We start from the raw sequence: 26,571 nt of genomic DNA, 5'->3' as shown, positions 1-26,571 counted from the left end.
GTTTGAATCATGGATACAGAGGGCAGACTATCGTTGAATGTTTTTATTTTTTTTATTTTTTTATTATTATTATTATTAAAAAAAGTTCATTACATATATACAGTGTAGTAGGACAAAGATAGTCCTCTTACAATAATAGCATACTTAATCAACTTACGACTTCCTTGATCTTCCATTCTGACCTTAGGTGCTCTTATATATCTATTTCCTCCTCTTCTTCTTTAACAGCAATTGACATAAAATTTTTCCTCTATACCTGTATGTACAATTTCACCCATCTCACTGTGACATCTACTTTTGTCCTCAATTAGATATACAGTCTGCGTTCCCATATCTTTCATTATATCTTACTTATCTTAATCATATGTAAATAAGAGAAAAGAAATCGCCTTATACCCATCCTCCTATCTCTTAAATTATTATTACCCCCACTTCTATATTTACATTATGGGATATCTTTAGGTTTACTCCGACCATCTTCTTTTACAGAACAGCACTAATAATTTCCACAATTCTTCGTTTGAATTTTCTTCACTTCCTCCATCTTTTAACCACATAGTTAGTGTGTCCATTTCCATGGCCTCTAATGCCTTCAGCAATATTTTAAGACAATAGCATGGTAAATCAAGAGAAGAAATCTGTGTTTGGGGACTGCTTCGGAACTTCCTCCCTAGAGAAGCCAGTATGGCCCCATCCCTGCTCTCCTTTTAGTGACTGGTAAAAATATTGTGGTGCGGTCAGGCTTTTTCAAACTGATAAGGATTGGGCATTTAAATGCTGTGCAATTCTGATGTGGAGGTTTGTACAGTGGGCCCTTGGTATTTGCAGGGGATCCATTCCAGATCTCCTCCTGGATGCCAAAATCTGCAGATGCTCAAGTCCCATTGACTTCAATGGTGGCATGGCTGCGCCACCATTGAAAACAATGGCACTTTGGAAGAGCTGCCTCCTCCTCATCTTCTCCCCTGCAACCTCTTCTTTCTCCTCCTCCTCTTCCCACCACCTTCACCACTTCCCTGCTGCCACTTCCTCCTCCTCCTCTTCCTCCCCTTCCTGCCTTGTACATTGCTTTCCTCTTCCTTCTCTTCCCGCCTCACCTTCCTCTTTCTCCTCCTGCTGTGCCTTCCTCCTTCTCCTCTACCCACCTTGCACCTTGCCTTCTTCTTTCTCCTCCTCCTGCCTTGCACCTCGCCATCCTCTTCCCCCTCCTCCTCTTCCTCTTCCCACCTCATGCTGTGGCTTGCCTTACTCTTTCTCCTCTTCCTCCTGCCTCACACTGCACTGCCCCTTTCTCCTTCTCCTCTTCCTCCTCTGCCCCCCCCCCACCCAATGGGCTTGCCATCTGCAGATGCTCAAATCTGCGGATGGTAAGTCTGCAGATAAGGAGCGCCCACTGTATGTAGTTTTTAATACAGTTTAATACATTTAATGTGCAAATATTCTTAACCTTTTAAATTGTTTGTTTTTAAACTTTATGTCTACATTTTAATGCATTTGTATTATTTTTAACCTGTACTGTTTTAAATTTGTTAGCTGTCTTGAGTCTCTATATTGGGAGAAAGGCAAGATATATAGAAATAAATATGTCTACCAAAAACTGTACACACCTACAGCAAGTCCAGGATCACTGTTCATGGTCTGTACAATTTCCATACCCTGTAAAATATAAGCAGTATAATTAACACAACATAGGACAGGTGTAAAGAATGTTCAGTTTTGCTGTGGTCATGCATAAGACAGCATTCTTTGTTGATTTCCATCTGTACCACCTGATTCCACATAAGTCTCTTTGGGCTGTATTGCAAACATTTCATGGGCTATCAATTAAAACTTCACCAATAATACAAAACTAATCCATATAGGTGAACTAGGCAGCCGCCTAGGACGGCAAAATTTAGTGGTGGCACAGCAGGGGTTTTTTGGTATAATTTTTTTGTGTAATTAAACAATATTAAAGTGAAAACTCATTACAGCAAGTGACGTAAAAGCAAGCTACCGTATGACGATTTCTTTATACAACAGCCAAAACATAAATATGTGCCCCCCTCTGTCCGTGGTACGGTCACATGGTACCTCATCCGCCTTCCACATGCGCCTTGAATTTAACCTCAAGGTGAACAGCTCCCTCTCCTCTTGCCACCCACCCGCCTTACCCACCCAGTCGCCTTGAATTTACTGTTTACAACAAACAAAACTAGTCTGTTTTCAAGTTTTTCATTTTTGGTAGTGATCATGCAATAGTGTTCCGGTTTGTGTTTGATTTTGAATGTTTGCCTAGTCATTTAATACTGTGTTGCATTCTTATGACAAGTTTTAAACTAGTAAGAAGGAAGTTTTAGTTGTTTAGGTGAGGACTCTATTTTTATTACATTATCTTAGGGAATGGGGGGCACACAGCTGCCCTGTATCCTATGTCTTTTATCATTATGTAATCAGAAATCAGTAAAAATGTTCTATAAAAGGCAATAAATTAAGCTACAGAGACCATACAAGCAGATAAAAAAAGTCTTTAACCTGTAAAAACCTAATTGGCTTTTTGACAAATTCTTTAAACTATGATGAGAGATTGACAACCTAAATTTTATGTCATGTTTAGCTTTAACAAACGAAAACATGTTAATCAGGGGTGGAAATAAAATTATGAGGGTGATGGGGGTGCCAAAATATTTCTCACCTAGGGTGGCCAAATACCTAGAGATGGCCCTGCAGAACCCTGCCAGGGTAGTGATCATCCTGGGTAGTTGCTGATGGTGCTGCCTCTGCCTCCAGACACAGAGAAGTTTATCGCATGGGGCATAACCGTTTCCCAGCGCGTTCTAACGGGGCGAGCGTGGGTGCGCATGGAGCGCGATGGGCCACGGATGGGCCCAAAACGCGACTTTTCGCACGGGGGAACGCCGGCACCACCGCCGCGCGTTCCCATTGCGTCCCAATTCTGTTCCAGAGGGCGCATTTCTGGGGACGCTTTAGCAGCGGCGTCCCCGTGCGATAAAGTCGCGTTTTGGGCCCCATCCGGTGCCCATCGCGCTCCATGCCGCCCACGCTCGTCCCCGTTAGAACGCGCTGGGAACGGTTTATGCCCCATGCGATAAACTTAAGAGTGTTGTCTCCCACTCCTTCCCAGCAGTGGTGGCGGAGAAGTGGGAAGTGTTTACACTAACCTGTTCTGGGTTGCAGCAGAACAGGAAAATAACCCTCAGGAGGGTCTGGTTTCTCCCTGGCTTCCTAGGGAATGCTCCAGAATAAGAAGAACTTCATCTTATTCTCCAAAACAAAACCAAGAACTAGAGTTACAGTTACCACAATCCTCAACAAACATTTGCCCCATTTGGATCCACCCACAGATTCTTTCGTCACTTCAACTCAGTTTGTTAACTATGTATGAGAAACAGAATTTGGCCTCCTGATCATGGTTGTTTTTTTTTTAAGACACCACTACCCAAAACAACCAAACCTTACTTCTCATGTTCTTACCAACCTCTGCATTTGGAAATGATTCCTAATCCTGAGTCAATTGAGTTTATCCCACAGGAGGAAAAATGCCCAAATCCCATAGATAAACAGGGTTTAAATCCTAGGAAAATTCTGCACAGTCGGATTGTTGTCATGCGAATTAAGCATTAGCAAAAAAAGTGGCCTTTTAACTCACGGATTTTACTTGGAAGATTTTTTTTTTTTAAACAATTGTACCTGGTCAGAACCACCCAGTTTGGATCAATCTGGCATCACCTTCTGGATCAAGAACGACTGTCTGATAAGCCCGGAAATCAGTCGAGTGATCTCTGCATTCTCGGGACAGACATCATCCGATCAATCACCGTGTCATGATCAAAATCTGCTTCACAGATGTCACCCACTCCATCACCCTGAACACAGAAGCACACTGCTCATGGCATGCTGCTATTGAAGCCTAAATTGATGATAAGAGAATAACCAACAGGTTTATGTTTATGGTCATTCCAAAACTCATAAAGGAACTGTACAAGGACTTTACTGTAAGGGTTTGAAATGCTTCATCATTATTAGTAAATTGCTATACATGTGAGGTTTTTTTTACTGTTTTAAACCATGTTGGTTTTTTAAAAAAATAATATGGTGTTCAATTCCTTACAATTCCAGTAAAAGAAGATTTTAACTGACTCTTGCTTTAACTTATTGTAAACCACCTTGCGGTCCCATCAAAGGAGAAAATTGGATAGAAATTCCGTAATAAATAAAACAAAAAAAAAAATCAAATAAAGAAAGGCAGGGGTGGGCAGAGGCCTTGTGAGCCCCCCTATATGTAGCCTGTCGCTCAGATCCCATCCCACAGTTGCAAAGGAGTCATATCGATGCAGCACATTTTTAAAAATGAGCTAGAAGGAAAAGAAGAGTAAAAAATAAGTTGGACTTACTGTTGTCATCTTCCTGCCCTGGGTTAGGAACCAACCGACAATTATCTGGGCCTGGCGGATAGGTCTGGAATCCCATCATTATCATCATCGTCATCACATTCATCACCTATCCCTCCTTGTCCGTGTCTAGCTGGGAGCTGTTAATGACCGTGGGGCAGTTATCTGTGCTGTCTTGATGTCCATCCCATCACTAGGAACAAACCAAGGGGAGAGAAATTTATATGGAGGCAGGCAGACAGACAAACAGATGGCATAGACAAGCCCCCCCTTAGTGCCTACCTCTATGTTTGTAAGTACAGGCTTGAGCTAACCTGATGGTATTACTGACAAGGAACATTTGTTTGTCTTCTCGTATTATTTTACTTCTATGATCATTGTTGTGGTCATTAGCCTTAGAGCTTGAAAAGAGACTATTGGCCATGATGGCTGGGAGGATTCTGGAAGTCATATGACAAAAGAAGTAACTTTCGAGCTCTGTTATCCTAGCTCTGTTATGCTAGCAGATGAAACTTTCCTATTTAGGAACGGAGTAAGAGATTATGTAGAGATCATGTGTAAAGAAAAAGTAAAAGAGAGCCAGCATGGTGTAGTGGTTTGAGTAATGGACTATATAACTCTGGAGATCGCGAGTTCATGTATCCTCAAAGAGTGGCCTGTGTCTCTCTCATGGCTTTGCAGTCACTATAAAGTGGAACAAAAACCAATGCTAAGAAAGCTCATACATGCCCTAACAATAGTAGATGATTTAGATCCTCCTGAATCTGAACTGAAACCTTTAGTCATATGAGCTATCATCTCTCACAGATAGGTTCATGATTATCATCTCAGTCTTGGTGTGTTATTGTTTAAAGGGAGCCCAGCAATTGGTTTCAGCATTTGCTGCAATCTTTGCCTTACTTTGTAGCTGTAAAGTACCGTATATACTCATGTATATTCAACCTCTGTATAAGTCGAGGGCAGTTTTTGGATCCAAAATCATGGATTTTGATATGACCCGTGGATAAGTTGCGGGGCAAACACTGGAGGATGTTACAAAAGATCTAAAGGGGTACAAGCCAGGGCATGTTCCTTTCTAGCAGCAACTTGTTAGGTCTGGCTGCGTGAGAAAGCAGAGAGGGAAACAGGACACACACACACCACACACACACACACACACACAGAGGGAGAGAGGAGGGAGGAGAGACGGTGCCGGCTTCAACAGGGGCCGTTACAAGGCTACAGAGGAAGGTGGGCACTTCTTTCACAAAATTTATAGCATTAACTCATGACCCTTCCATAAGTCTACCCAGGATTTTGGGCATGCATGGGCATAAATTTTTCGACTTTAGTTGAGTATGCGGTAAACCAAAAATGGACCTTGCTGTATACACTCTGTTGACCTCTTTTTGTCCCTCCCAGTCAAACAGAGAAAGGCAAGGATGGAGCAAAAACATCATTGGGGTCTGGTATGTCTTTCAGGCCTCATGACTCCCTCCCAATTATAGCAAGTACATTTCTATACCGCTTATCAGTGAACTAGCGCTCCCTAATCATAGTTTTTGTGGGTTTTTTAAATAATAATAATAATAAAATTTTATTTATATGCCGCCCCTTCCTCCGATCAGGGCGGCTTACAACAGTAAAATACAATCAATAATACACATACACATAAAATGAAATACACATTAAAACAAACCAACAGTAAAAAGCCCCATAACCCAACCTCTTGGCCACGAAAGAGGAGGGAGGCCCACAGGATATTTATTCGGGGATGCCTGTTGGAATAGGAAGGTTTTAAGGTCCTTCCTAAATTGGCCAGGGTAGTCGACGAGCGGAGCTCTGTGGGCAGCGCATTCCAAAGGGCTGGGGCAGCTGTGGAAAACGTCCTCCGAGAAGTGGAGGACTAACCTAGCCCCGCACCTTCAGTGCTGGGCCCAGACGTTCTGAGGGTGCGAGGCGGAATGTACTGGGAGAGGCGGTCCTCTTAGGTATCCTGGGCCCAAGCCATTTAGGGCTTATAGGTAATTACCAACACCTTATATTGAGCTCGGAGCGAATGGGCAGCCCCATGGAGATCTTTTAAAACCGGGTTATATGGCTGGTCCTGGGAGCACCAGTGACCAGCCTGGCTGCCATGTTCTGCACCATTTGCAGCTTCCGAGTATAAGGGTTGCCCCATGTAGAGTACATTGCAGAAATCCAATCTCGAAGTTACCAGAGCATGTACTATATGGCTATATGGACTATATGGCTGGCATCTGTGGCTGGCATCTTCAGATCTTGGTTGGTGAAATTTCAGGAAGAAACTCTTCTAGAACATGGCCACATAGCCTGAAAAAAACCCACAAAAAACTACAGATGCGGGCCACGAAAGCCTTCGACTTCACTCCCTACTCGGTTTAAAATGTGTAGACTAATTGCCCCCAACAAGCTGGGTACTCATTTTAGTGACCTATGGAAAGATGCAAGGCTGAGTGGACCATAAGTTGCCATGATGTCAGTAAATGCAGCACATTGTTGTTGTTTTTTAAAAAAAGAAATTTCCTGAGCTATTAAATAGAGGTAAAATAAGTAACAGCAATATGGGTATTCCTGAAGAAGTAAAGCTGCTTTGAACAATGTTATAGCTCTATCATGTTTAGTTTAAGTGTTATACGCAAACACATTCAAAGCTTTGTGTGAAAATTTTCAGAATATTTGTGATAATGTAAAGATATAGTCCCTTATATTTATTAAAAAAAAATGACTATGCCGGAAAGGATAACTTTTTAGGATGCATACTTATAGAGAACTGTGCCTGGTAGAATTTATATTAACAGTTTAACTTTCTTTTGCTGAAGTACAACTGAGAGTGATACCCTCAGTTTCACTCACTCACTACACTATTTATCAGTTCCATTTCAAGCTGAAAAAGATCTGACTCAGTATAACATTCTCTTTCACTAAATAACTGATTTCACTACAACAGCCCAGGCAACTATGGATAAACACAGATATATACCGGTAAATATGGTGTGCCCAATTTTCCATAGGAAAAATAGAGAATCAGAACAGTTTCTAGAACATTTTCTGGACTGACTTTTCTGATAACCTGGCCTTACTGTTGTCGTGTGGTACACACTTTGGGGAAGTTGTTATACACCAATGAAATGAAATGGCACAGAGTGGGGGAAGATTAATTGCCAATCATTCCCCCAAACTACTTTTTCAATGAAATGAAAAGTTATGAAATATCCAATCATGAACAGTTCAATATTTCATTTCATGTGGCACTCCATGTATGACTCAAAAAATAAATATTTTGTGCAGAAAGTTATCATGTATATTAGTTCCAGTAATGGGGACAGTGTACTGAAAATGATGTAAACCTAAAACTGACCCCAGTGAAATGAGCACAAGCACAACATTTTTCTTTTTACATATACTAGATCAAGAGTGATCTTACCTATCTTGATTGGTGTCACAAGAATCCCCTACTAGATCATTATCAATATCTGACTGTAAGAAGAAATAAGAGATTAAAACATTTTACACTGTCACATTGCAGAGAACAAAAGGCATGTGATTACACTTCTGAAAATCATTAAAATGTAACCCTTGCCTTCTAACTAATTATATTATCAATTAAGCTGTTACACGGAAAGATGCAGTCGATCCAACTTGTGAATAAATTTTATGATGTACAGAGAGATTATTTATTCTTAGAAACAGATAATAAACACCTCTTGGCCCCCCCCTTTTTTTTTTAAGAAAGAAGACCTCAATGGCATCTCTCTTATTTAATTAGTTATAAGGTACCTATAAAACCAGTTCCCTAGCATCAAATAACTATTTTATAATGCACAAAAATACAACTAACATTCAAAACCTTAAAACCACAACAACACAAACAGAAAAGTACAGGCAAATGGGGGGGGGGGGGGGGAAAAAGCCAACATGAAAAAATGCAATAGAAAATCAAGCCAATAAAATACAGTAAAGGATGAGGAGTTTAAGACAGCTGAGAAATTTTAACTCCTGTTTAAAACTACCAACATGAATCAATAAGAGTATTTACTGACATCAAGCTTACTGATTTGGATAAAGGAGAGCACAGATGTGGAGCACATGCTGATACAGAACACATGGGGAAGACAGACATGGAGTGTATGTGAAAGTCTCACTGAATTTACTCTCTTTGAATGGTGGATCTCAGTTTTCGGGGAGGGGGGGGGGGGGGAACTCCACCTGAGATCCTTTTGACTCCCTCTACCTGTCAGGTGAGATCATACAGGATTGAAATTCATGGACTCAACATAAGCAATCCATTTATTCACTGATTTTGCTATTACAGTCATGAACCTTTTCAGGCTTCCCACTTAAAAACAATGTTCACATCTAAATGCATACATGTATGCACAGATTGATTAAATGTTAGATCAAGACCTGCCTGATGGAGAGAAACAATGTGTTCGTCACCATCACTGTCAACAATTATCATTATCAATGCTCTAATATTTTCCTCCCATAAATGTTTCTTGCCAAGAGAGTCTTGACACACTACTTTATGAAAGATGTTCAGAACAGTTCTTAAGTGGACATTTATTAGATCATTTTAAGTAGTTGGTTTAAACCTGTCTGTATTTCAATCTGCCTCTATTTAAAAATATCTTTAGAAACACTTTAATTTTTAAGATTGCTGCTCCAAGTTTAGTTCTATGCTAGTAGTTTTTAAAAAAAGTTTTGTATGGTGTAATGCAAACATAAACATGCTTAAGGCTCATGAAAGATCTTTAGTTTTTTACTATAAAATCTGATTAAGAGACGCTAGTGCCCCTGAGCTCACAAATCATTCAGCATACCACAGCTGCACAGTTCTTCCACACCAAAAACCACCCCTGGTTACTCCAAGTTTTCTTCATTTTATTAGTACAATTTTGTTGATAATGTTAAACAATCAGCAGTCAGAAGTCCTTGATGGTCTGCTTCACATCCCCTGGAGATTTACCAGTAGATTAGGATCTAACTTCTGTTTATCCATGCTTGTTGTATATTTTTCTGATGTTTAAATTTCTGTGTTTGTTGTGACCCTGAACTGCTTGAAGGTAGGAATTCTCCCCTCCCTCCAAAATAATAATAATAATAATAATAATAATTAGATAAATAGAAACAATTGTGAAATTAGGAACGACCAACCTGCTGGTACCTTTAATTATTTTAAATCAGTGTCCCATTTTTTTGCTTCCCCTGAAAACCAACATCTTTGCTGTTCTATAGCATTTTCCTGCTCCCACTCACCTGATTAGGGTTGCTAATATCTGGGCAACTGTCGCAAGCATCACCGACACCATCATTATCTCTGTCATTCTGTTCCTGGTTGGGAACCCTCTGACAATTGTCCAAAACATTCTTAATGCCTAGATGAAATGACAACATACAATCAGTGTTATCTTTTGATCACTTTATTAGTTCATAACAGAACCAGGAGATGTACTCCCAAAAAGGAACTTTTTGAAATTTCTCTGATTGATAACAGTGGGTGTGGAAGGATGGGGAACATATTAGGTGTGGAATGGGAGACTTGTTTCAAATCAGTACCGTAAATTTTCTAGGTACCCTTGAGCCCCTCCCCACCTAACATGCTTCAGCCTGTCTCTTGTAAGAAGAAAATAGGATGGGCCTATGTGCGATACATAAATAAAGGGACAGATACAAAATAAAAGAACACATGGTGATAATGCGGGGAGCTCTTGTAGCACCTTTGAGACTAACTGAAAGAAAGAAATTGGCAGCATGAGCTTTCATAGACTTCATTAGAAGGTGCTACAAGAGATCTCCATGTACTGATTCTATAGACTAACACAGCTATATCTTTGAATTCCACCACATGGTGATAATGGTACTGTAACAGAAATTTCAGGAAACTTAGATTTCTAGGATTGGCAGAGCAATAGGATTGGCAAGAGGACCTAGTAATTGAAAATCCATAAGTTTATTTCCAGTTGTCGACAAAGGAAAACATTGAACTCAGTGGAATTCAAGTTCCAAAAGCTGAGAACCCCGAACAAGACAAAATGGCTCTTTTTATATTATTCAATACAAAGAAGCTTCTTCAATACACCTGATTGGCTAATTACAATTTAAACATACAGAATTCTTACAATCAGAACAGAAATACATGCATACATTAAAACTGCATCATCACTCCTTACCCCCTCCTTTAGGAATTCAGTGGAATTCATCCTAACCTTGCTTCTGAATGTCAACTATGTATCCTTATCTCAGTAGTTTATGTTATGTCTTTCTACTGGTGCCAGCTTCCATCCAGGTCAAGATGCACTCACTATTCCTTTGCTCTAGTTTTTCCTAAACTCCAAGCCTTTATTTCAAAAACCATCTCTCTGGCTGACAAAGGTGACTCCATCTTTCTATAGTTTTTATTTCCACAAGGAATTTCCACCACAGTACAAGCCAGAATGCAAAATGCATAACTGCATGGCTGAAAAAACCCTGGAGAAATTACTTTGCCCCAGACTCCTTTACACAGCATGGCCACTGGGATTTTACAAATAGTAGTCCAAAGTTCTGAGATTTACCCACCATCTCCATCCATGTCATCATCACAAGCATCTCCTTTGCCATCTCCATCAGTATCTCGCTGGTCATTGTTCAAGGCCATGCGGCAATTGTCACAAGAATCGCCAAAGATATCTTGATCACTGTTTTTCTGGTTAACATTAGGAGCAAGCACACAATTATCCTGAAATGGAGAAAGAAACTTAACTAAAATCTTTATGGAAAATTCATCATCTTTCTTCACAGACATTGCTTTTCCACAAGACAACAAGTGAAAACAGTTGAAAGTCCTATGGCATGTTAAAGACTTATAACAAATACATTGCTGGTCATAAATATCCTAAAGACAGCAGATCCTGCCTGAACTTGGAAGGTAAGTATAGTCAACCCAGGTTACTACTTTGAATGGAAGACTGTCAACAAATACCAGGTGTTGTAGGCTTTATTTCAGAGGAAGGAATTGGCAAACCACTTCTAAGTATTCCTTGCCTAAGAAAATCTTATGAAATTCAAAAGGTCTTTATAAGAAGGCCATTTTATGAGCATTTTTCAGTATTCCCTCCATTCCACTGTATGGCAAAGCTAGAAGTCAAAATAAACACTTACAGACAAATGATAGACTTCTACAGTAAGCTAGTCTCCCTTGAGTCCACGTTTCACAGTATCAAATTTGCTAATGATTTGAAATTGGTTAACTTCACACTGGAATTTATTCTGGAAAGGTTGCTGCTGTTGTCGTCACTGAAGCACAGGAACTCTCAGTGTCGACTGCAGAATATTTTTTGGGGGGTGGCAGTGGTTTAGATAGTCCAGAGACTACAAAGACAGTCAGGAGGCTGCATGAGATGTATGTGGGACAGAGAGTAATGTTGATAGAGGGTAGTATACATAACCTCCAACATTTCAAAGATATAAACTGTGACACATGTGGCCAAGACATATCAGAGTATAATCAGAAGGGTGCAGCCAGTCATTGAAAAGCAAACATTATTAATGAAGAAGAACGCTACTGTCCATTAAGCACAGAACCCCTGAAATTCATGTACTGAATTTGGGAAAGGCAAGACTCTGTCCACTCCTTTCCCTCCTGTGGAGTTAAATGAATACAAACTACCTTTGTACTTTTAACTCAGGGATAGATAATCAATGAATCAATATTTGACGGCGGCAGTTAATGTTGTCTGATTCCAGGCTAGCATTGCTTGAGTATTGGAGGAATGTAAATATATATAAAAATAGCTTTTTGGGCCCAGATCTAAACCTAGAATTTAAATAAATAAATAAAGGATTTTAATTATGCTTACAGCAGATACACTGAAACCAACTGGACTTAAGATAATCATAACCTGAGTTTGCATCCAATACAATATCTGTAACTAATACCTGCTCATTTGGAATGCCATCTCCATCTGCATCATCATCGCAGGCATCTCCTGCTCCATCTCCATCAGCATCTTCTTGTCCAGAGTTTGGAACAAATTTGCAATTGTCCTGTAGGGGAAACAGGATGGGCATACAGAAACACTGTTCACTGCAACCTTCTCTAGCCTGGTGCCGGAAGAATATCAGAGCTATCGTTTAACACATCTAAAGGCAATCAACTTGGAAGGTTGGTTTATTTTTTTATATACATAACAAACAAACATACAATGAGAAATATATATACAAACAACCAACAAAATAATACATATACTTTGATATTTCAGACTTCGTAGCGCCTTTTTTAAAATTTCCTAGATTTGTCTTATTATCTTTGTCTTATTATCTTTACCTAAGATTTATTTCCTTTTCCATTACCTTAACTTGTAGTTTATATCTCTAATGTTCCATTTAATACCATTATTGTAGCACAAAAGAAAAGGAAATGAATATATTAATATATATATATATATGTATAAACCGCACCAGTATGAAGGTTGGTTTAGACTGGTTTTGCCTGGCATCTCACCTTCCCTCACCCCAAGCATTATTAGCATCTCTATCTCAGCTTCACAGGTGTCTCACCCCACCCCAGCATTATTTTATAGTCTGATAGGTGGTACTGACTAGAGCTTTGAGCCACCTGTGATATGAATTCTATTGAAGAATCTATTAATCAATGGATTGTCATCAGATAAATGTGGCATGTTGCAAGTAGTGCCATTTTTTGTAATTATGGTACTGTGATCCTATCTATGATGATTGTATTTTAGTGTTTTGTCACAAAGCATCTATCAGTACTGGAATCACAGTTGTTTTCCAAGAGGCATTGAATCTGTTTGTAAATCTTAATAAATCTTAATATTTTACAATCTTTCCCATCTCTTTTATTACCTTCTCTTGTCTCTGGGATTGTGAAATCTGTAATCTAAGCTTTCTTTTTCTCAACCAGAGTTATGTGACATATTATATTCTAATTGTTTATCAGTTCAATCTTTATCATTATTATCATCACCATTATACTGTCACCATAGCCATCACCATCACCTTCATACTGACCATCATTTATAATCCACTTTTCTCCCAGAACTAGAACTCAAGACAGTTAAAGTGCTCCTTTGCATCTCCTCACAATATCTGCTGTCTAAAAATTGCACATCTTAAAGATCTACATTAATGAATCCTTCAATGAATCATCTTACCTTTCTGCAGCTTTCAAGTGAGCATGGGAGTTCTTCATCAGGATAGCCATCAATATCAATATCTTTTCCACACACAAAGCCATCGCCAGCCCATCCAATGCCACACTGTAAGAGCAATAATATTACAGAACAAAAGCAAGTCTAAGAATTCCATTCTATGTATGGTCCTCTTGGTATATATATGCAGAGCTTGGCTAAAATTACTTTTGGGATTCTCAATTGGGGTGTGTGCAAAGTGTAGGCTCTGGGTCACACCACAATTTTTGTGGTTCTCAGAGGCCCTCAGGATGTCAAAAATATTTTGCCCCCAAATGCCCTTTAGGGGGCGTGGGGGGCATTTCAAGTTTGGAGTCCATGTGAGGGCCACTGATGCCCAAGAGAGGCCTTTTTATTAAAAAAAGAAGAAGCAGGAAATTATGATATACAGTGGATCCTTGTTATACGCTGGGGTTTGGTTCCAAGATCCCCCGTGTATAACAAAATCCGTGTATGCTCAAGTCCCATTAAGTATAATGACATAGCAAAATGGTGTCCCTAATAAAAAATGGAACATCAAGGTAAATTTATACTTTTTTGGAACATTTTCAAACCGTGTATGCTTAAATCCGTGTATAAAAAATCAGTGTATAAGAAGGGCCGACTGTATACTTGACTGTAAGTCAGCCTCATGTATAAGTCGAGGTCAAGTTTGGGGGCCAAAATTGTGGATTTTGATATAACCTGGGGATAAGTTGATGGTAAAAGGGGCATGTAGCAAAGGATCTAGGAAAACAACGCCAAAGAAATTTTAAAAATTCCAGCAGGTATAACTGTTTGTGCTCATACTACAAACTGGATGGATGAGAGAATAGATGGGGAATTAGTGCTTCCAGGGCAGATTATGCTCATGCCTTAACCAGGGTATGGTTCTTTTTTAAAATAAGAGTTGAAGTACAGTACTTACCGTACATTGACCTGTGGATAAGTTGACCCAATTTTTTGACTAACATTTCTAGACTTATACATGAGTATATACAGTATTTCTTTTCCCTTCCTATTGTCAAAAAAAAAAAAAAAGGTCTCTGGCTCAGGAAGGCCTAGAAAAAATGGCAAAAATGCCCTCTTGTCTGCTAGAGGGCATTTGGAAGCATTTTTACAGGAGCAGGTGCAGCAGGGATTTGACTGTTCCACAATTGGCCGCCCCTACTCTCTTTGATTAGTCCTAATCAGAACTGACTCACTGAACCTCTGGAAACTTAGTAAGTAGGAGAATCACAATCTGCTTTGACAAGGAAGTTGTTTCTAAACAGTAGGAAAGGAATAATTTTTAAAATTTAACTTAGAATGCCTTGATACCTGGAAATACAATACAATAAGACCTTGGTCTTTGCGGGGGATCCGTTCTGGACCCCTCCCCCACAGATACCAAAAAAATGCAAGACCTCAAGTCCTGTTGTCCCCAATGCTGGTGTGTGCACACAGCAGCACCATCATTAAGGACAGCCCTCACTGTTCCCAACGGTGGCACGTGCATGCAACCATGCTGCCATTAGGAACAATGGGACTTCAGATAAGCCCCCCCCCTGCCCCGTGCCCAAATAATGTTTCTAATGGTGGTGTGGCCACATGCACGCACCACCATTGGGCATAATGGGGGCTTGCTGTCTGCAGATGCATAAATTTGCAGATGGTAAGCCTGTACATAACAAGGACCCCCTGTATTTCACATCAACAGACTGCAGAGTACACATTTTTAAATAAACAATATAATTTGACTGAATGATATAAAAATAGTGGCCTGAATCCTGCATCAGATATTTAGCTAAGTATACTTCTGTATATTTAACTAAGTAACCTTTCTGGCCTGAACCCCCCCCCCCACACACACACACACTTGATAGTAACATCATTCCCTATGCTCCAGTCACTGGCAGAATGAATCTCCCTCTCCCTATACAGCTCACGCCCAATTAACTAGGTGAGGGAGTTACCATTATGGCAATAGTGTCACTTCGTGAAACTGTTACCTAGATCTGGTCATCCAGAACTGTTTTCTATTCAGAATAACTACTTATTTATGATTGTAGCAGTATTGCCACAATCGTAACTACCCATCAAACTTACTTTACTGGACATTAACTGCATAGGGAGAAGGAGGTCCATTCTACAAAGGATAAAAGCACAGGTGAATGACATTTCCATCAGGTTTTGGGGGTGGTGTTCAGGCCAGGATAGGTTACTTAATTAAGTATATTTAACTAAGTAGTTGAGACAGGATTCTGGCCACCATTTATTGCTCACAGTGCTCTGGGATCAAGTTATTATTGTTCTTATTTTAAAATGCAATAGTTTCAACTTACAACACATGAGATGTCTCCTTGTCTTACTTCAGTACATTGGGCATGGATACTGCAAGGGTTTAGGGATGGATTTCTACAGCTTTGTTCAGCTCTGCACCCCCTGACTTGGTCTCCAGTAAATCCAGGCTTGCATGCTCCACAGCGATAGGAACCCTTTAAGGAAAGCAATAAGTCCATAAACCAGTGAGTCATTACTTTTGACAAGAGCGCTCATCTACTTCAAAAAAAAACTTAGGTTGGAATTGTGTTGTGGTTGGCACTGGTGTTCATGGTGTTATGCGAGCAATTCAACTTACTCAGATGTTGCACAACTGTGGTACAACCTTTGAGAGTTGCCCAGGCTTTATAACATGGATGTAAACTATTTCTTCAGTGTTTTACCATTTTAGGTAATGTGCTAAAATTCACTTCTTTAAAAAGCATCCAGCTAAAAGATTTCACAGCCCATTTTTTCAATCCTGCTGCTATTGCCATTCTTTAATGTGAGTTTTTAAGATCATTATATATTGGTGAATTTATTTATCACTTTGAATTCTCTGTCAAGGAAATAGACAGGATATAAGTTTTTAAAATACAGGTTGAGTCTCCCTTATCCAAATTGCTTACAACCAGAAGTTTCTTGGTTTCCCCCCCCCCCCCCCAATTTTGGAATATTTGCATAAACACAATGAGATATCTTGGAGTTGGGACCCGGGTTTAAACATGAAATTAATTTATGATTCATATACACCTTATATATGTAGCCTTATACACCTGAGGGTAATTTTATACACAGTATTTTTAATACTTTTGTGCATGAAACAAAGTTTGTGTACACTGAACCATCAGAAAGCAAAGGTGTGCTATCTCAGCCACCCATGAAAAAAGTTTTGGATTTTGGAGTATTCAAAACAATAGTTACCAGTGGTTCCCACTTCAGTGGAACAGTCAGTTTGTTCCAGATGTAAGTTAAAACTTTGAAGGAGCTATCCAAAGGGTTTCTTCTATCCCTAAATAGGTTAGCACTTTGTATAGCTCTTTAAAATTCAGGTTAAAATCTAGAGTGGATTCATCATTCCACTGAACTGGGAGCCTCCAGTTGCCACTGATTCAGAATGATCAGATTTTCACACTTAAAATGACCATTTACTCTTACCACAGTATTTATACAGAGGGAATTTGCAACACAACCTCCATTTCCATTCTTCTGACATTCATCTATGTCCATGCAGACCTAAATGATCAAAAAAGAAAAGATAGTAAATGCCAACAAGTCTGCTATCCAAATATAAAATGCCTAGATTAAGCAATGCTTTTTGTTGTTTAAAAAAGACGTATCAAATAAGCTGACTCTATCTAGCATTAATGCTAATGAAAAAATAATCTAAAAATATAGTTAGGAATCATGTGACCATATAGCTGAAGGCAAATCTAGGGTGATTGCAGCTATTTCATCTTTCCCTTACACAACTTTCTTTTTTGTAAGAAAAGAGACTGTAGAAGTGATGAGGGGTGGCTGGTGAATGTGTTGCTGGTATGTGTGTGTGACTCTTCCTGAAGGACTTTATCATACAGGGAAAATCAGGGGTTTAAACTGTCATTATCCTGTGAAAGTCACGCGATTGCGCTGAAGATTTTTACACGACGTTGCAATTAAAGAGGACCTATCCTGCCAATAACTAGGTAATAACCAGTAACAAATCATTCATGGGGAAATTGTGTGAATGATTTTTTGCTGGTTATTACCTGGTTATTGCCGGGATCAGTCCACTTTAATCACAAAGTTTGTGAAAATCTTCCCAGGATCATGCAACCTTCCTGGGATAATGACAGTTTAAACCCCTGATTTCTCCCCGTGTGATAAACTCCTAAATTAGTATGCAAAGGGATGTTATAACACTTTTGAAACTAACTGAAAGAAAGAAGCTTTCATAGACCTAAGTCTACTTCCTCAGATGCATGGGCAAAAGCGGGAGGAGAAGATCATGAAATAATTGTCTTTATCTTTCCCATCTTGAAATCATCCAGCAATCACTGCAACCAACATCACAATATGTCTTATTGGGGAGTGGCAAAAACCTCACATGAATGATAGTAAATGCACATGTACCCTTTGGGACTTTTTTGATCTGGTAAGTGTTTGAATTAAAAACAACAACAACAACAAACCAATCAGAAGTTGGGACTAAAAAGTAGTGGCTATAGTCTGTGATAAAAAATAATTTGGTGATTTCTCCAGTTTCTAGATATCACACACACATATGGAAAGAGAGAGAGATTTATATAGACCTCAGTTTGGAGATTTTTTTAAAAATAAGCTCATTCCTTTAAATGAGCTTATTAAACTTCATTTGAGTTTGACACAGAGGGATGTCAATGAGATAAAACCTACCTGTTTGTTATTTTTGGCAGAGTTTATTCCCACACCTTGGATAATCTGCCCAGTGTATCCTGGTGGGCAAGTTTCACATCGGAAACCAGGAGCCATGTTGAAACATCTCACCCCTGGAAAGCACGGATTATATCGGCACTAAAACACAAGCATTTAGTTTAATTCAATGTAATAATATAAAGGAATCCATCAGCAAAGAACCACTCAGACCTTTATTAGAAGTATAAATTGATTCACTTCCTCAGTCTCTTCGGTCAATATTACACCCAAGATATTTTGCTGCTTGAAGTAGAGCTTCATCACTCATACATACAGATCAAAGGGGATTTATACCCAAAAGATATATTAAAGACAATATTAGGCATTATATAGATTTGATTGAATACCATGAAACTCATATAGATAAAAAGATGGCAGCCTTTTTTTTTACATCGAAAAAGCTTTGATAATGTATCTTGGAAATTATTATTTTGTGTTCTTGAGGGATAAATCGTTAATAAGAAAAGCACTCCAGGAGGCTTCCCCAGTTACAAGTGCATGACGGGAATGGAGTGGAAGCCGCGATTCCACTTCTGTAGCGCCATGGAGGATCACACCCATGGCGTTTGCGTGACGTTTGGGTGGCGCTTGCGTGACGTTTACCACACGGAAGGGCCTCCATGTGATAAACTCCTTAGAGATGTCTCATTTGCCATGAGTCGAAGTTGACTCGAGGGCTGCTAACAACAACAACAACAACAACAGCAAATAGATCTTTATCTGCAAGCGGAAAGATAAATTCATTAGAAAAATATGGCTGAGTATGTAATAAAATACAGTATATGTAATATAGATGTAAATAAACCATATGAAATGAATTTATATTAGTGTTGAATTTATATTAGTGTTTTTACCTTTTATTTGGTAATGTCCTATATTTTTCTTGAATGACCTACATTTTGTGGTGTCTTGTCCGCCTTTGTAGTTATGATATCTGGAGACATGCCCACTGCCTTCTTGCTAGGTCTAAAAAAAACTATGCAGAGAATGTTTTACCTCATCAATATCCGTGCAAACAATTCCATTTCCAGTGAATCCTTCAGGACAAGGCCCACACTGAAACCCATCAGCTGTGTCTGTGCATAGCACTCCTCGGAAGCAAGTATTGGTTTCACATTTGGGTTTAGGGGGTGGTGGTGGGGGAGTGGGGAAGTTTCCAGCACCCAGTCCTGTGATTACAGAAGTTAAGTGTTTTAGTTATCTTGCAATTGAATGATAAAGGTAAATTACATCTGGAAAAGGAATGGACCAGTCTTTTTGCAGGATGAGAACACTGTCCTATGATATCACTGTGTGGCAAACACAGCATTTGTCTACCTTGAGGCTTGTGCATGCCTCAGGAACTCCACCTGGAGCAGTTTGGGCTCCAGATTTTGGGGAACTCTTAGGCTGCCCCCAGTGGAGGCTTCCACCATGTATCTGCCATGTGCAGGCCTCCTCCTCCTTTGCCAACTAGAGTTTTGAAATTTAAATTTTTGAGAGACTATGAAGCCCAAAATTCTTCAGCTGGTTGGCAGTGGCATAACCAGGTGTGTGTGTGTTGGGGGCGGGGTCAGGCTGCACCAGGTGACATGCAGAAGAGGGGTGACACCTGTTTGGGACCTCATCCCCCTTTGGGGCAGGAACTTGCAGCCGCTCTTCCTGGCTACTCTATTCCAGGTTTCCTCCCAGAGAGAAAGTCTGGGACTGGAGTAGCAAGTGGTGTGACCGTGCACCTTTGCCCATTGCTCTGTCCCCAGACTTCCTCCCAAGGAGAAAGCCCAGGGCTAGAGAAACATGCCCTTTTGTTCACTGCCATTCCCTGACAGCTCCCCACAACGGGTGACACCATCATGGGCACATCACTTCTGGCTGGAGAATACTTGGGCCCATATTCTCCAAAGCTGTTCCAAGCTCTAACCAATGTGCCCAAACAGAGTGAGTAAGGCAAGTGGAGGTAGCTTCTGCTTCTCTTTACTGTAATTAAAGGCAACTTGGATTTCGGGCTGCCTATCAGTGCACAGGCTCCAGCTTCTCTTTCTGGGTCCTATCACCCACCAACTTCTACTGCCACTTGCGTCCTCCCAGCTATTGGAAAGTTCACTCTATTTTTCATGCGTTTTTTTACAGTAGGTTTTTGAAATCTCCTCATGTCTCCTCCAGCAGCCCACAAATACTAAACCATTTTATTTTATGTAGAGAGATTTCATATAATTTTTGATTCTACAGACTAATATGGCTATATCTTTGAATTCTGCCATTTTATTTTATGTAAGAGATCTCATTACTGTACAGGAGATCTCTGGGAGCCCTCTGACCAGCTGCTTCCACCTTTGAGGTGGTGGCAGTGGTATTCCTGGTCATCCACTGACAAGGCAAAAGGATGGCAAACATTCCAAAATCCCAAAATTTCCAAAACCTGAACCACTTCCAATCCCAAGTATTTTGGATAATGGAGACTCAACCTTTATATGCACTTTAAAGCAAACTTGTCTACAACTGGGAGATAGTCTATGTGTAAATGTATTATGCAAATTTCTGCAGTTTTTTGCACATTCAAATTGACACTTAATTATCTTCACTTTCTGTGCAAATTCACATCTATTCACATCTCTGCCAAAAATGTGCAACCATGGAAATACATGCAAATCCAAACAAAGCAGACAACTGGCCACACGTTTGATAATGTGCATCCTCTGGATCCTCATGGATCCTCCAGTAAAAACCACAAATCCTTTTTCAGCAGTTTATGGTGTTTTCTCTTACTCAAAAGCCTGAATTACTCCGAATCATGTGTGGCCAGATCACAGTCTATTAGGTTCCAATAAGGAGTATTTTAATCACGTAGACAAGGCTTCTGTCATTTCTCATTCAGATTTTTCTTGACTTATAAATATATAAATTTGTCAATATTAGCCTGAGAAATATAAATAACTATCTTCAGAAAGTTGTAAAAAACCTCATTTGGATGCATATTTAGGCTGCAGTTCTATACACAGCTATTTGGGAATAAGATCTACTGGACTTATTTCTGAAATTTACTGGACTGAGGCTTACTCCTGAGTAATTGTGCATTAAACTGGGTTGTGGATTGATTTAACCTGTGCATGCATTGATTAAAACTATGCTATCCAATTCTATATATATTTGCATGGAAAGAAGACCCAAAAATTTAGTGAACCTTATTGCCAACTAAGAATGCATTACTTAGTGACTACTTTGGTAGATCACTTTAAATTCATTACACTCAAGGTTGCAGTAGCAGCCCAAAAGATCCATTGCACATTCCTAAAGGGACTGCAAAAGAGATCAGTTGTAGCTCCCTTTATTATTGTTGGTCCAACATTTTATCCAGTAACTTACAGGCTTTTTTCTTTCATTGTTGACCTTCAATCCCTTCGCCCAATGTGAGTAACTATGTCAGCAATATATGATTTGTTGTACCAGATATACTGTATCATAATGTTTTGTAACTGATGCTCTGCCACAGACAAATAAAACTTTAGCATATTTCTACTTTGATTTGATGGTACTGTTTATAAAATCATTTTTTAAAATTAGAAAGTATAAAAGCACTTACCACATGCTTGACATTCTGCTATTGTATTTCTTAAAAATGTTGTCTCTTTAACCTTTCAGATGTATAAAATAAATACATTGATCAGTCTCATTTACTACAATCACAGTAGGTGTTAAACACAAAAAATAAACAGAATTACTACAATGGTATATACTGTATTCTAGATTTCCAAATAGTTATTCAATACTCCATTTCTATTGGCATAATTCTTCATATTAGACCACAAGACAACTCTACTCCAGCCATGATTTTTGAGGGTTTGTTTGAACTATACAGAGCACTAAACAGTAATCTCTGAGAAAAACAACATCAGCAAAAATACCATGGCCCCTGATGTTAAATATTACACCAATGCTTAAACATAAAATTTAGTGTTCATAATTTGGAGAATTAATACGACCTTTTTCTATTAAAATTAACTGTATATTATCACTTCATAATTAGACAAACTCAGTTCTTGTCATTAAAAAAGCAGCACAAGCTAGGTAGATCACACACTTGGGTTAGTGACGGAGTGGTCTTCAGGTGGTTAAATATACAGTGTTTGAGATTTTTCTGAAAAAGTTTGGAGTGCACCGTGGCACATGCCTGACCTCAGTCTGGTCTCATCTTATTGCTTTTACATCTCACAAAATCAGCTCCAGGGGTCTCCATAGTTTTGCCAAGTCTGGAAAAGACTGCAAGGTCAGTTTCACCACTCATAAATAACTTTAAAAATTCAGCATATCTTCACGTTCTGAGTCAGGTTCCTTCCTGGAATTTAGGCCACAGAAGCCAATGGTGTGATTCAGGAATGAACGATGCCATGCAAATTTAAAAAGCCACCAGCTCTGTCTCACTCAAATTGCAGTAGGCTGTTTTATTAGACATATTTCTTACTGCAAAGGAAAAAAAGATTTGGAGAGAAACCTCACTCACATGGGGGTAAATTTTCTGCAGAGATTAAAAGACCACTTTTGTCAGAACAGAGCAAAATATAATTTTCTGTATAAAAAGCTCCTTCAAATACCTGTTGTCTGAGAAGATCTTTCACATCACCCAGTATTTGGTTCATTTGCATCATGTGACCTAATAACTGTCTATTAAAGTCACTCGTAGAAACACCTACAATAATAAAATGAATAACTTACATAGTGTAATGCAATAAGTTTAGAAATTCAATATATGAACACTTGTGCAGTCCTCTTAAGCATTCAAACTGTTTCACATATGGTTATCCTATTAATCCAGAATTTAGGTCTCAAATAACATACTATCTGATCCTAAGCATGGTTGACACAGAAGGCCCATTAAATTTCAAGAAAATTTACTTCCTGGTCTGATTTTAGGCATGTTTACTTGAAGCAAGCCTCACACTATTCCAATGGTACCTGCTCCCAAGGAATTATTCAAAGCATTGAGTGAGGTCTTAGTCTTGTTAAAGGGGAGGCGACTTCTTTAAGTCTAAGGACCAAGCTTGCCCCCACTAGAACCTACACCATGTTGCCACTGAATGAGCCACAGCTATGGCAAAGACTGATGCTTTTTCTTCTTTAGCTTTTGTCAACAAGGTTTGCATGCCCGTGCATCTCTTATAATTAAACTGGACTTGCACACCAAGCCTGGATGAAAGTTTGCAATGTGTGGATGGGTTTAGATGAATGTTAGCTTCTTGATGAACAACTAGAAGAGAGCAAGCAATGACCTTAATTTGTCACTGAACCACCATGCAGACCAACTTCACAATGTGTGCTTGTAATGCATCGCCTTTGCTGTATCAGAACCAATAAAGTTTAAGACCAGATGAGCATGGTCTACTGAAGATGCTCCTGCATGATGCAACTGAGTGACTGTGAGGCTACTAAGGGACAGGCCTTCTTAGGGTTGACATCCCAATTATAAAATTCTTTCCTTTGACAGACTTTCCAAGTATTGTCTTTACTTCAATTTAGATGGCAAGTGAAGACTTTTTTTTATTATCCTGTTTTGTTTTGTTTTAAAAATGAGTCGAAGAGCCATATAGAAAAGCAAATAATAATAACAACAACAAATCCTCCATATTCACCTTTTGACTGACATTTGTTAAAAAAAAACATGCAACAGCCAGACAATGAAAGCAGTGAATCTTTTGCTGGAAACAAGCACAACATGCAAAGCCAACAGACCTCATAAGCTTTTTAAAAAGAAGACTGCCCCAATAATTTTTAAGTAAATGAAACGTTAGATATTATTGTTTTCCTTTGGGAAATTTCATTAATTTAGAAAAGTGTCAAGATGCTTTCCCAATTTACCCTAGCCTTCAAAGTCAAGTGCAAAACACTTATCATGACCCAGGGAACTTGTGCATGTAATTCTACAAGCTTGTGATACACCCCTGCTTATTTTAACAGAGACAGTTTCTGAAATATTAGCTCTGTGCTGGGTTGGATTTTATTGCTCTTTTGTGATACCGTTGTAGGTTTTAATTAAACCACAGAATCTTGAGAGAATTTATTTTATGCTTAATAATTGTAACAAATAAATATTATGCTTAATAATTGTAATAAATAAAAAAGACAATCAATATATATACTGATACTTTATCTTTGTAATAAATGACAGCACTTTAAGTGCATCATGATCACACTAGAAGAGGGAAAGGCAACCTGTGAGAGAGCATGGGAAGCTTGTGGCCATTTCCTGTGGTTACAGCAAATGTTTGGAAGCAAGCACAGTCATACTGGCTATCATTACTACCATGACTGGTTATCTGAATGGCTGGGCAGTGGTAGGAGGAGGGCTGTACTGGCAGACCTGAAATGGTTAGTTCCTTCCCTTTTTATTATTTAAATAAAGCTGACCTGACACCTGTTCAGTGCAATATCATATTTTCACTACCAATGCAATCTTACACTACTAAATGTAGGATCAATTAAATGGGGCTTTCTCCTAGGCAAGTATGCTGTAGACTTAGCAATCCTTACAAAACCTATTCAGTGGTTGTCATGGCCAAATTATGCAATCATACTGTAGCTATGCAGCAATACAGTAGGCCCTCAGTATCCACTGGAGTTTGGTTTCAGGACCCCCCGTGGGTACCAAAATCCATGAATGCTCACGTTCTATTATATACAGTGGTGTAGTAAAATGGTGTCCCATATTTATAAAATGGCAAAATCAAGGTTTGCTTTCTGGAATTTATATTTTTAAAAAATATTTTCAAGCCGTGAATGAATGAATCCATGAATAAAGAATCCAAGGCTATGGAGGGCTGATTGTGCTAAACTGCTCCTCTTTGCAACGAAAAGGCCAGATCAGGACCGTAGCGCTGAAAGGGCAATCTTAGGAGAGGTCTGTTCAGCCCCTAAGCTATTTCCTAAATGTGCATGGAAAGTTTCAATCACTGTGGCAATGGTAAGAACACTGAAATGATACCATGTAAGCCACTGCATTCCCTCTTCCAACAAATTAAGGTTGCTACACGAACTAGCAGACTTATACAACCGTTCCTCACAGAAAATACATATGCAGGCATCACACCATTACATAAGTATCTAAGGCCCCTATATAAATTTGATATTTCTTGTTGCCACTGCATTCTATAAAATAGCATCCCAGATGCATCAGCTCTCTCAAGGTCAACGATCAACAACGTCATTTCAACCAATACAATGAGAAGAAAAGGAAAAAACTCATTCACTTACTTATTTGCCCTGATGATGTGATTCAGTCTACATATGGTAAAGCAATTCAGTTTAAATTGTTTTTGGCTACTGTTTTGATGTATCTGTTTAACAGGTTCCCTAGAAAAATATTAGAAAACATGCCCACAGTGCAACACAAGCCAAGCTAATACTTTTCTAAGAACATAATCATCTAACCTTAAAGAAGAAATAGCTTATTTGCATGACTTCATACACTGCTAGCAAAATGGGATAAAAGGCTTTCATGCCTTCCTCCAAACTACTTCCCATCTTTCCCTATGTGTAAGATCAACGTCTTAGTGCACTTCCTAAACTAGGTAAGAAATCTGAACAGACAGTGCTGCATGTGTCCTTACTAACAGCCTCGGCAGACCGACCATTAAGGCCAGCATCAGGGCGGAGTGGGGCGGACACACAGCCTGACTCCACCCCCATGCCAGCATGACACTGCATGCCCCACCACACGGCAGGCGGCATCATGGCACTCCTCTGGCACTGTGTCCAGATGATGCAGTACCAAAGGTGCACCAAAAAGCTGTGGCGGCAGCAGCTATGGCACCCTTCCATGGCACAAAAAGGAGCCACTTTTTGTGGGTCATTTTTGTGCTGTGGAAAGGCTAGATTGGGGCAGCAGCATGTAGTTGCTACAGCCCCGATCTGGCACTGAGAGGGCAGTCTTGGGGCAGTCTGTTCAGCCCCTAAACTATTTCCTACAGTATGACGTTCCAATAGATAAGAAAATGAGTTCGCATGGATTTGTCTAAAAACCTAGTGACAAGATATTGCTAGATTGGATATGGGATGAAGCTCCTGTAATGGTAATCTTTAATAGATCTTGGAGCAGGACAAAGTGCCATAAAGCTCTATTAAGCAGGATGAAGGTACATGTCCTATTTCACCTTCCACACAACAGGTTTCACCTGCAGCTGTCCTTTCCCGACACATCTATGGCCTCACTGATGGACAGCTGGAGGAGGAACACTTGTTGTGGAGCTCCCAGCTCTGTTAATGTTGCTGGATGTACATTGAAGGAGACAGTCTCCCCCAAAATG

At 39.4% G+C, this 26,571-nt stretch overlaps 2 protein-coding genes across 3 annotated transcripts in view; both read right to left on the bottom strand.

The window, feature by feature from the left end:
* LOC121921694 (thrombospondin-4-like) overlaps positions 1–1,724 on the bottom strand; it is an 8,458-nt gene extending 6,734 nt beyond the window's left edge. Inside the window, exon 1 of the mRNA XM_042450137.1 lies at positions 1,608–1,724. Within this exon, the coding sequence (XP_042306071.1) occupies positions 1,608–1,653 (46 nt within the window). The 5' untranslated portion in view covers positions 1,654–1,724. The remainder of the gene's footprint in view (positions 1–1,607) is intronic.
* The window catches only part of THBS4 (thrombospondin 4), a 553,455-nt gene that overhangs the window by 491,486 nt on the left and 35,398 nt on the right, over positions 1–26,571 (bottom strand). The window contains exons 5-16 of one of the 2 annotated variants that reach the window (XM_042450124.1): positions 22,867–22,961; positions 21,858–21,909; positions 19,295–19,467; positions 18,260–18,397; positions 17,024–17,101; positions 15,889–16,041; positions 13,550–13,654; positions 12,312–12,419; positions 10,953–11,112; positions 9,651–9,769; positions 7,819–7,871; positions 4,459–4,584 (exon numbers count right to left, since the gene is read on the bottom strand). In XM_042450124.1, the coding sequence (XP_042306058.1) occupies positions 4,521–4,584; positions 7,819–7,871; positions 9,651–9,769; positions 10,953–11,112; positions 12,312–12,419; positions 13,550–13,654; positions 15,889–16,041; positions 17,024–17,101; positions 18,260–18,397; positions 19,295–19,467; positions 21,858–21,909; positions 22,867–22,961 (1,298 nt within the window). In that variant the 3' untranslated portion in view covers positions 4,459–4,520. Of the gene's footprint in view, positions 1–4,458; positions 4,585–7,818; positions 7,872–9,650; positions 9,770–10,952; positions 11,113–12,311; positions 12,420–13,549; positions 13,655–15,888; positions 16,042–17,023; positions 17,102–18,259; positions 18,398–19,294; positions 19,468–21,857; positions 21,910–22,866; positions 22,962–26,571 lie in introns of those variants that run through there. The other variant, XM_042450123.1, reaches the window with a different exon arrangement.

The sequence above is a fragment of the Sceloporus undulatus genome, chromosome 2 (genome assembly GCF_019175285.1).
Source record: "Sceloporus undulatus isolate JIND9_A2432 ecotype Alabama chromosome 2, SceUnd_v1.1, whole genome shotgun sequence".
NCBI lineage: Eukaryota > Metazoa > Chordata > Lepidosauria > Squamata > Phrynosomatidae > Sceloporus > Sceloporus undulatus.
This window is presented reverse-complemented; position numbering and strand designations above follow the sequence as displayed.